The 10,861-nt window shown below is 46.5% G+C and overlaps 1 protein-coding gene and 1 pseudogene across 1 annotated transcript; both read left to right on the forward strand.

Moving 5' to 3' along the window:
* Positions 1 to 2,251: 2,251 nt before the first annotated feature.
* On the forward strand, positions 2,252 to 7,757 carry LOC123170395 (glycine--tRNA ligase, mitochondrial 1). Its single transcript, XM_044588256.1, has 9 exons — positions 2,252 to 2,791; positions 3,386 to 3,768; positions 3,852 to 3,969; positions 5,500 to 5,694; positions 5,855 to 6,079; positions 6,252 to 6,311; positions 6,538 to 6,618; positions 6,718 to 7,123; positions 7,216 to 7,757. The coding sequence occupies exons 1-9, from the start codon at positions 2,267 to 2,269 to the stop codon at positions 7,449 to 7,451; spliced, it is 2,229 nt and encodes a 742-aa protein (XP_044444191.1). The 5' UTR covers positions 2,252 to 2,266; the 3' UTR covers positions 7,452 to 7,757.
* A 116-nt stretch (positions 7,758 to 7,873) lies between these two features.
* On the forward strand, positions 7,874 to 9,544 carry LOC123170396 (UPF0481 protein At3g47200-like; annotated as a pseudogene).
* Positions 9,545 to 10,861: the final 1,317 nt, after the last annotated feature.

The following is a 10,861-nucleotide window of genomic DNA, read 5'->3' on the forward strand; positions in this document are numbered from 1 at the left end:
TCACTGTATTTTGAAAATGATTGAAATTATTCATTTTCAATTGACTGAAACGAGTGTAATCTATTTTGTGAAACGAGTGAAATCATTTTTGTTGAAAATAATTGAAATTATTAGTTTGAATTGAGTCAAACAAGTGGAATCTATTTTTGTAAAGGAGTGTGGAATAAATAAGTGAAATATGTTGTTCTAAACGAATGAAATCATTCTTTTCAAAAACCATTGAGATTATTCATTTGAATTGAGTGAAATGAGTGGAATCTGTATTTTGTAGTGAGTGAAGTATGCAGTATGCTGTTTTAAACGAGTGTAATTGTTTTTTAATGATTGAAAACATTTGTTTGAATCAGGTGAAATGATTGGAATGGGAGTGGCATATGCAACCGTGGGTGAATAGTAAAATAATTAAAAATAGTAAAAAATGATTTTTTTTCTTGTGATGCCAGATGCTTGTATGCGTGAAGTCCGTGCTAAATTTCGTGTAGTTCGGATGTTTTAGTAGCTCTCGGCAAAGGAGACAAATTTCGGATCTATGAGAAATATTTGAAAACAACACTGTTCGAAGCTCACTTTGTCTTTTTTGCCATGAGCTCCTGGAATATAATTTAGCCATGAAATTTTGCATTCATCTGGCGCACTCAAGCATCTTAGATGAAAAAAAATCAGATTTTTATGATTTTTTTACTGTTCACCGGGTGCAGATGGGCCTGACCCCGAATTGAATATCAGAGTGGAATCTATTTTTCTTAAAGGAGTGAAATAAACGAATGAAGTACGTCATTCTAAATAAAAAATTGAAAACGTTTGTTTGAATCGAGTGAACGAGTGGAGTCTGTTTTTTTAACGAGTGAAATATGTTGTTCTAAACAAAAGAATTTTTTCCTTTGAATATAATTGTAAATCAGGTTAGGGCCGTTTCCAGGGTGGTTAATCTTTCAGCACTTGTTGTTCGCCCGCTATGCATCTGCTTTGCTTTTCCTGCACTAATCGAGCAAAAGAAAGACATGTGAGACCGGGCTGGAAAATTCTAACACATGAGATGTAAACAGGCATCTCCCACGTTCCACTTAAGCACCCAGATCCATAAGTTGCCCATAAAATTATCGACATGCTAGGGGTTGAGGCCACAGAGAGATGATTATAGGTGGGCTCGTTGAATCGTACCCAAAAGAAACCGGAAACCACAGATCAAGTATAGTTTTAACCGGCTAACCTGTTAAACTCCGTTTCTGCAAAAGCCATCTCCTCTTCTCCATCTGCTTTTCCACAGGGCAAGGCTTGGAGCGAGGGGCATGCTTAATGATGTTTGCCCACCATCAAGATCCGTTATGCCATCCCTGTGACGAAGGCTGCTACCAGTTGAGCATGTACTCATACGAGCATTAATAGCGTCTGGCCCACTCCTGTGATGTATAACGCGACGTATTCAAGTGCGTCCGTAATTAACGCGTCAGGTATTACAAATGGGCCTATATTAAGTAGCCATCTTGATGCACAACAGGACGTCTCAGATTACGGCATCGCGTGGCCGCATGTCCCAAAAATTCACGTCCCAAATATATACCATATGAAACGGAAATCCAATTTGGCTCCCGGGAGCACGTGCTCCTGCCCGCGAAAAATGATTTTTAATATGTTAAAAAATCCCAACAATTTTTTTATGTATTTTATAGTCACATCCAAATGCTACCTGCAAAGTTTTAGGCAAAAAGGTTAAACATTTTGGCTTGTGCAAAAAAATAAAATTGAACACCACATATTACCCAAAAATGTCACCTCAAATTTGTTTTTTCACCGACGAAACACTAGTGCTTCACTTCGCATGAAAATTGTCAAGCATGCTTGTGACACTAACCCGAACATCCACAAAAAAATCAGATTTTTTTGGAAACATTTTACCACATTTTTTTTGGTATTGTTCATCCGTGAGCAAATGCTCCTCGGAGCCAAAACGCTTCCCCGTATGAAAATACGTTTCATGGCGAATCTAATGATATTGATTTGGTATTCTATATGTTGATATTTTTTTCCCTGTGCATTATCCCTGTGCTGCAAATCTTCACCGTCCGATACTATTGGCCCAACGGTCCAGATCACATCCCAACACACTGTCACTCTTGCGTAAACATCCCTCCAATGCGGAGTAGTATCACACACGAGGCACCTAACAAGCCAGGCCCGGATCACGCAGACACACTTCCACCGAACGGCAATAAGTTGGTAACACGAGGGTGGAAACGCACAACCGCCGCGACCTCGCACGCTGTCGATGGTGTTTATGCGATTCCGCCCCCAGCTTATCGCCTCCTCCCTCTCCCGAGCCCCTAAACCCAGCAGAACCCTAGCCCCACAGCCCCTCGCCGCCGCCGCTGCGCGCCGCCGCTCCCTCACCGCGACCCTCTCTTTCTCCTCCTCCTCCTCCATGGCCGGGGCAGCACCCTCGGAGGAAGCGCTCCGCCGGGCGCTGGCGGAGAGGCAGACGGCAGTGGACGCGCAGGCCGATGCCGTGCGGTCACTCAAGGCCTCCGGCGCCAAGGAGGGCGTCGACGCGGCGGTCGAGGCGCTGAAGGCGCTCAAGATCGAGGCTGGCGCGGCCGCGCGCAGGCTGCAAGCCGCCGTCGGGTCCGGCGGCGGCGCCGCGCGGGAGGAGATGCGGCAGACAGTGGTGAACACCCTCGAGCGGAAGCTCTTCTACATACCTTCGTTCAAGATCTACCGCGGCGTCGCCGGCCTGTACGACTACGGGCCGCCCGGGTGTGCGGTCAAGTCCAACGTCCTGGCCTTCTGGAGGCAGGTGAGTGAGGCCGCCAGCCCATCTCGAAATGTTGTGGTTTATTTTTCATGCTTGTATCGCAGTCGATGTTGCGTAGCTGCTGCGATTTGATGTAGGGGTATTTGGGTAGCGATGATTTACCACTTGCACCGTGGTTTATGTGGAACTTGGATATGGAATCTAGATATATTGAACAAGGAAGATAGTTACCCATGTTTCAGTAAAGAATCTAGATATGGAAACTTACAAGTGCACACCTCTAAAGGCGATTAAACAAGTTTTTTTTAGTTTTTACATATCACTTGCATTTTCTGCCACTGCAGTACTTGAATTACAATATGGCAATTTATTTATGACGAAGATTCCTGATGTCAGTTCATTAGTACTAGTTGGTAAATATGGATTTTGTCAGTTCATTTCTATGCCTGATATTGGTGGAGATCAGGGTTCAATTTGCTAGCTTGTATTGGTACGGTTCTGTTTCTTTCTGAATTATTTTCTGTGCTTGATGTTGGTTGGGTTTAGATAGTAATATATTTTATGTTGCTGTATTTTATGACACCATCTCGTGCAATTTGTTTTGGGAAGATGCTAATTTCTCCATTCCTTTTCCAGCATTTTGTTCTGGAGGAGAATATGTTGGAGGTTGACTGCCCCTGTGTGACACCTGAGGTTGTCTTGAAGGCATCAGGGCATGTCGAGAAGTTCACCGACCTCATGGTTAAGGATGAGAAGACAGGCACATGCTATCGTGCTGATCACCTGTTGAAAGATTTCTGCAAGGACAAGCTTGAGAAGGATCTCACCTTGTCCCCTGAGACGGCTGCCGAGTTTAAGCGCGTCCTTGCTGTGTTAGATGACCTCTCACCAGAGGAACTCGGTGCAAAGATCAAGGAATATGGCATTGTTGCCCCTGATACAAAGAACCCACTCTCTGCTCCCTACCCATTCAATCTTATGTTCCAGACATCAATTGGCCCAACAGGTCTTAGCGTGGGGTAAGAAGATTACCAGTCACCACATTAATCATTTTTTTGTGCTGAATTGACCAAACATGCTCATTTTGTGTGTGAACAAATAGGTATATGAGGCCAGAGACTGCACAGGGTATTTTTGTCAACTTCAAGGACTTGTACTACTACAATGGCCAAAAGCTTCCCTTTGCAGCAGCTCAAATTGGTCAAGCATTCCGCAATGAGGTCTGTGGTGTGTCACACCATGCTTTTAGCTTTCATTGGATTGTCAGTAAAACTGCCATTTCACTTGCTAATTCTTTGCATGTTTGCAACGTTATTATACTTCACTAACAGATTATTCTTCATATGATGATTCAGCACATAGTGTTTGCTTCCTGAATTTAATCAAATGTTCAATCTAGACTTATTTTTTTCATGGAATTTATGATTCTGTTGACTTAAGACTACTTCTGTTTTTATTTAAAATATTTATGCAACATGATTTTTAATGAATGATGGGTGTTCTTCATGTGGCAACCAAAGTTCAAAAAGGCGCTGGGCGTTACTTATGCGTTTTGTGACCTACTTGCGCACAGCCCGCTTATGCGTCGCCTAGGCGCGCGTAGGCGTTTCCACTGTAGCATGAAGAAATAAGGTAGATGGGCTGATCTGGCCCATTAAACCACTGGCCCATCTATTCCATTCTCCTACTAAAGCCTCCCATACGTGCACAGTCGACACAAAATTAGGGATCCTCCTCACGCGGCCTCTCTCCTTCCTCTCTGCCTTGCTGCACATGGGAACCAGTCAGCCAGTGAAGCTCGATTTCTCGCCGGAGATGCTTGATCCCTCGCCGGAATCAGTCGATTTCTCACCGGAGATGCTTGATCCCTCGCCGGAATCAGTCGATTTCTCACCGGAGATGCTTGATCCCTCGCCGGAATCAGTCGATTTCTCACCGGAGATGCTTGATCCCTCGCCGGAATCAGTCGATTTGTCGCTGGATTGGTCGAATCCTCGTCGGGGAGGATGGAACTTCACTGGGGAGGTCAAATCCTGGCCGGGGAGATTGATTCCCTGCCTGAGAAACACGATTTCTTGCCAGAGGACCTCGCTGGGCGCTTTTCTGAGCGCCTAGGGCCAAAGCGAGGCGCTATGCCAGCGCCCAGAGCTTAAGTGCGCCTAGGCGAGCGCCTAGTAGCGCCTTCTTGAACAGTGGTGGCAACAATACTGCTAAACCTAGACTTTTTTATATAGAGAATGTATGGGCTGTTGTTTAAACTACTCTGCTTCTGTTTTTGTTAAAAATGTTTTGCAACATGATTTTTGAATGAATGGTTGATGATCTTCATGCTGTGAAAAGAAGATGAACGGTAAATCTAGACTTTTTATACACAGAGTGTATTATGCTGTTGTTAAACTACCCACTTCCGCAACATGATTTTGAATGAATGATAGGTGATCTACCTGTTTAAAATAAGATGCAACGTTCTCCATTTACATCAGACTTCATATGATTGATTTGAATACCTGCATGAACAATGTGATTTAAAATATGTGCTGTTATTTCATCATTCCATTTGTATAAAACCTTCATTGCGTTCAGACTTGAATGCTTGGGAGAAATTTAGACCTGCTAACATACATGGCTAAACATACATTTGTCATGCACTATAGTGTTAATAAACATTCGAAGAGTGGAAAATTCGCTTGCAGTAGTAAGATATATATCCTTTTCATCCACTCACTACTTTCTACTTATTTGACAATCAGATCTCTCCACGTCAAGGTCTTCTACGAGTGCGTGAATTCACATTGGCCGAGATTGAGCACTTCGTAGATCCTGAGGATAAGTCACATCCCAAGTTTGTTGATGTTGCTGATTTGGAGTTCTTGATGTTTCCGAGAGAGCTGCAGCTCTCAGGGGAGTCAGCCAAGTTAACGAAGCTTGCAGAAGCAGTTTCGAAGGTTTGAACTTGATGTCTATTATCTTTTGTTGAGTTACTTGTTTTTCTTCTTCCGTTTGGATTAGAGGCAGTTGAGTTAGTCACTTTTCATCTTCTTCCACTTTGGATTAGAGGTGGTTTGCTTCTATTTCTAGAACTTATAATATGTTTCTTCCTTACAGGGAACTGTTAATAATGAGACACTTGGTTACTTTATTGGAAGGGTCTATCTTTTCCTGACACGTTTGGGAATTGATAAGAGCCGATTGCGCTTCAGACAGCATCTACCCAATGAGATGGCTCATTATGCTGCTGACTGCTGGGATGCAGAGATTGAGTGTTCTTATGGATGGATAGAGTGTGTGGGCATTGCAGATAGATCTGCATATGATTTAAAAGCTCATTCTGTAAGCTACATCACATCCGATGAATAATTTTGCAGTTACTGATTTTAGTCCTTTGGACATGTTGCAATTGAAATGGAAGTTGCTCCTTTCATTCATTAATATGTTTAGTCTCGACTGTGTTCTTGAGTGTGCAACTAATGTTGATCATGCTTTCCTGATTGGTGTATCATAGGAGAAAAGTGGCGTTCCACTTGTTGCTCATGAAAAGTTTTCAAAGCCTAGAGAAGTTGAGGTGAGTTATCTATCAGATTTGATTCTTCAGTATTTTTGGAGTCACTAATAATGTACTACTATTGAATAATGTGTGCTACTAGTTATGTTTTATTTTTGCTCTTGAAGTATATTACAAGTTCCATCATCAAGAAGCATTCTTTGATGACATTATTACAGTTTTTGTTCTTTAATGCATAATCAATTATGTCTACCATTAATATATCTGAATTTCCTTGCTGCTACAGAAACTTGTTATCGTGCCCTCAAAGAAAGACCTAGGGCTTGCTTTCAAGGGCAATCAGAAGATGGTGGTTGAAGCATTGGAGGTAACACATCTTGTGCTCTGTCTACAATTTCTTAGGCAAGTTTTATCATGTCTACCAAAGTAGGAACTTTCGTCGTTGACTTTATTCTTGGACAAACAGGCTATGAGTGAGAAGGAAGCAATGGACATGAAGGCTGCATTGGAATCTAAGGGGGAGACGAACTTCCAAGTTTGCACACTTGGAAAGGACGTGGTGATTACAAAGAAAATGGTATCAATCGGTATGGAGAAGAAGCTGGAGCACCAGCGAGTCTTCACCCCCTCAGTTGTTGAGCCCTCATTTGGCTTAGGGAGGATAATCTATTGTCTGTTTGAGCATTCCTTCTACACAAGACCTAGCAAATCAGAAGAGGAGCAGCTGAATGTCTTCCGGTTCCCTCCTATTGTGGCTCCTATCAAGTGCACTGTGTTCCCGCTGGTAAAGAATCAAGAGTTTGATGATGCCGCCAAAGTGCTTGCTAAAGAATTAACAGCTGCAGGCATATCACACATTATTGACACGACTGGTACGTACCATATTGAGCAGGAAAATAGTTTCTCGACCATAAAAAAACTTAAAAGGCATTGCACATGCTCATATTATTATTTGCTTCTGAAGGCATTTCTATCGGGAGGAGGTACGCAAGAACGGACGAGATCGGTGTTCCTTTTGCAGTAACCGTGGATTCTGCAACAGAGGTGACGATCCGAGAGAGGGACAGCAAACAGCAGGTGAGGGTGGGCATCGACGAGGTGGCATCCGTGGTGAAGGAGCTGACAGAAGGCCAAAGCACCTGGACCGATATTTCATTCAAGTATCCCAGTCATATCGGCCCCCAAGGTGACCAGGAGTGAGTTGCCTGGCTACAGTTTGCACCGTCCCCGTCCAGATCACCAAAACGTCATTCATCTTCCAGTTGCCTGGTTCATACCGTTCTGCTGTTGATGGCACCGTCCCTGCCCGTACTTAGTTCACCCATTGTCATGATCTTACCTATACATTTGGAGAATGTTTTACCATACACATACAATGGAATTGACATCATCTACCATACATTTTGAGTCTTAAGGAGTACGTCAAGTTGTAATGAAGCTATTGAATTTTCAATCTTTCACCTACTTGTGGCATCTCTTGTGGACAGTCAAAGATTTTTCTCGTCACCCCTGTGTTGGAAGTCTTGTAAGGTGGCTCCGGGTCTCCCACGCATTCTCCTCCACTACCTTTGACGCCTGTTTAACACGGCCTGGTACACGGACATCGCCATTGCCTCCCGAGCAGTTTAGGTGAGGATGGACCCCGCGGCCCAGCCACTGCTCGCCACGGCGGAGCACGACCACGAGGCTGACGGGCGCGTCACCGTCGTGCCCGGGAACGGAAACAAACACGCCGAGGACGACGACGAAGAAGCGGAGGAGATGTCCACGGCCACGCAGAGCCGGCTGGAGGAGAGCGGCACAGCCTCGGCTGGCGCCGGCGACGAGGCGGACGAAGAGATGGCATCGCGCATGCAGCGGCGCCTGGACGCTCTTCCGGGGAAGCCGCACGAGAGCGAGCCCTTCACCATCTTCCGCGTGGCGGGGCCCATGCGCGACCGCAACCGCCACCTCTACGAGCCGCAGATGGTCTCCGTCGGCCCCTTCCACCGGGGCGCCGCCCGCCTCCGCGCCATGGAGGAGCACAAGTGGCGCTACCTCCGCGACCTCCTCGCGCGCGGCCACGCGCCGCTCGCGTCCTACGCCCGCGCCGCGCGGGCCCTCGAGCCCGCGGCGCGCCGCCGCTACGCCGAGCCCACCGAGGACCTCCTCACGCCGCGGGACTTCGCCGAGATGCTCCTCCTCGACGGCTGCTTCATCGTCGATTTCTTCCTCAAGGGCGAGGACGGCGCCGCCGACGCGCTCATCGACGCCGCCTGGGCCATGCAGAACGTCTACAGCGACCTCTTCCTCCTCGAGAACCAGCTCCCCTTCTTCGTCCTCGAGCGCTTCTACGCCATCGCCACCGGCGGCCGAGGCCGCGACCACCTCGTCACCAGCCTCCTCGCCAAGTACCTCACCGTCGAGACCCCGCAGGACGCCGCCACGGCCAGGCCCCCCGACGGCGAGATCCTCCACCTGCTGCACCCTACTACCACTGGTTCCTCCCACCACAAGACGAGGACGACGCCGCCCCTCCCGCCGGCGGCAGCAACAAGGTCGCCGAGGAGGAGGCGTTCGACGAGTGGCTCGCCAAGCCCATGGACGAGCGCCTGCCGTGGCTGCTCCCCTCGGCGTCGGAGCTGGAGGACGCCGGCGTCACGTTCCGGGCCAAGAAGTCCCCCCGCAGTCTCGTGGACGTGACGTTCCGCGCCCGCGACGGCGTGCTCGAGATCCCGGCCGTGGAGAGCTACACGAACCGCGCCATGTTCGCCAACCTCCTAGCGTACGAGCAGAGCCGGGGCCGGTGGGAGCTGCAGCGGCTGATGAGCTACGTGGTGCTCATGGCGTCGGTGGCGTCCCACGGGCGGCGCGACGTGGAGATCCTGCAGCGGGCCGGGGTGTTCGTCAAGGGGGACGAGGAGACGGCGGCGTTCTACGCGCACCTTGGCGAGCTCTGCGGCGGTGCCGCCGCCGGCACGCCGGGCGTCGCCAACAACTGCTACGCCGACATGTTCCGCGACGTGAGGGGATACTGCGGCCGCAGCTGGAACCGGCACCGCGTCGTGCTCGCTCACGACTACTTCAGCAACCCGTGGACGAGCATGTCAGCCGCCGCCGCTGTGCTCCTGCTCGTCCTCACCGTCGTGCAGACTGTATACACTGTGCTGCCGTACTACCACCAATAGGCATCGATCCATCATCCTGCGTTAAATTTCATGCATGCACCGAGTTGTCGCAATCTTGTACTCTCTCCGTTTTTATTTTCTTTACATATTAAATTTGACGTCAAATTTTATAAAGTTTGACCAAATTTATAAAATATATATAAACATTACAATAATAAATCTATAGGATGCGAAAATATATTCAATAATCAATCTAATGATATTGATTTGTTATTGTATTTCCTCCGCTTTTATTTACTCCACGTGTTAGCTTTGGTTAAAGTTAAACTTTATAAAATTTGAAACGAAAAGGGGCGATAGCACCCGGGAGTCCAGGCACCCCCTATCTGTCCGTTCACTGGTTTTAAGATTTGTGCCGTGGCCTAGCGAGCAGCAGGCCTTTCGCAGTTCAGGAGAGATTCGAACCAGTGCCTGCTACTCCCATGCACTTTGCAGAGTATGCGAACAGTGATCCATGCAGCCGTGTGGGACCGATTCCTTTTTTCTTGTTTGACCCATGTTGTAGCCAACCCGTGAGGGGAACAGTGAGCGCAGTAAACTTCTTTTTTTTACTGGAGTAGCACCGCTTTGTCTTTTGAGTGTTAGTTGAGAAGTTGAGACAGACAAAAAAAATAGAGAACCTATGTGTGAGAACTGAGAAGTGAGACAGATGTTTTTATGTAAAAAAAAGAGAGTGATGTTTTTTTACTAGGTGACAAAGAGACGGTGTGAAATAACCTGTGCATAATTGCTTAGGACTGTGAGATAACTTTGGAGAGAGAGGGTTGCGAGCAGAAAAAACTTGTGAGGACACTTTGCATGCATGTGATGTGATTATGTGAGAGAAACTTTTTAAGGCTAAAACAATGTGAGAGTATGAACAGAGGAGAGGAGAGAGATGTGCCGGCAACAGGCCTGGTCCCATGATGGATTAATTTAGATTGATTGCACTGCAAAAGTTCTGTAGGCCGACATGCTTCACTATACTGTGCAAGAGGGTGCCTAGACACCCGGGTCCTAAAAATCCATTCTCATTTTGACAAAGTTTAGAGACAAAATATTAACATATACTCCCTCCGTTCATTTTTGTAAGTCATTTCAGACAACTGAAAATGGGCTGCTTTGCACGCTGTCTGAAATGTCTTCAACGCCTTATAAAAATGAATAGAGAAAATATTATTTTTTATAAACTTAGTCACTTCAGTCAAATCTAATATACAGACTAAATAAAAATAAAGGGAGTATATGTTACTATTTTTGTCTATAAACTTTGTTAAAGTTTATAAAGTTTGATTTTGACCAAATTAATATGTGAAGTAAATAAAAACGGATGGAGTAAAGTAATAAACGTTCGTGATATTATGGATGCCTGTTAGTTTGAGCCGATTCTCCTGCATCAGGCTGATGATCGGAAGCAATACCTTGCTATTTATGCGTTGCTCCAGAGCGTCAGCGCCCGCATTC

This window comes from Triticum aestivum, chromosome 7D, assembly GCF_018294505.1.
Source record: "Triticum aestivum cultivar Chinese Spring chromosome 7D, IWGSC CS RefSeq v2.1, whole genome shotgun sequence".
Taxonomy (NCBI): domain Eukaryota; kingdom Viridiplantae; phylum Streptophyta; class Magnoliopsida; order Poales; family Poaceae; genus Triticum; species Triticum aestivum.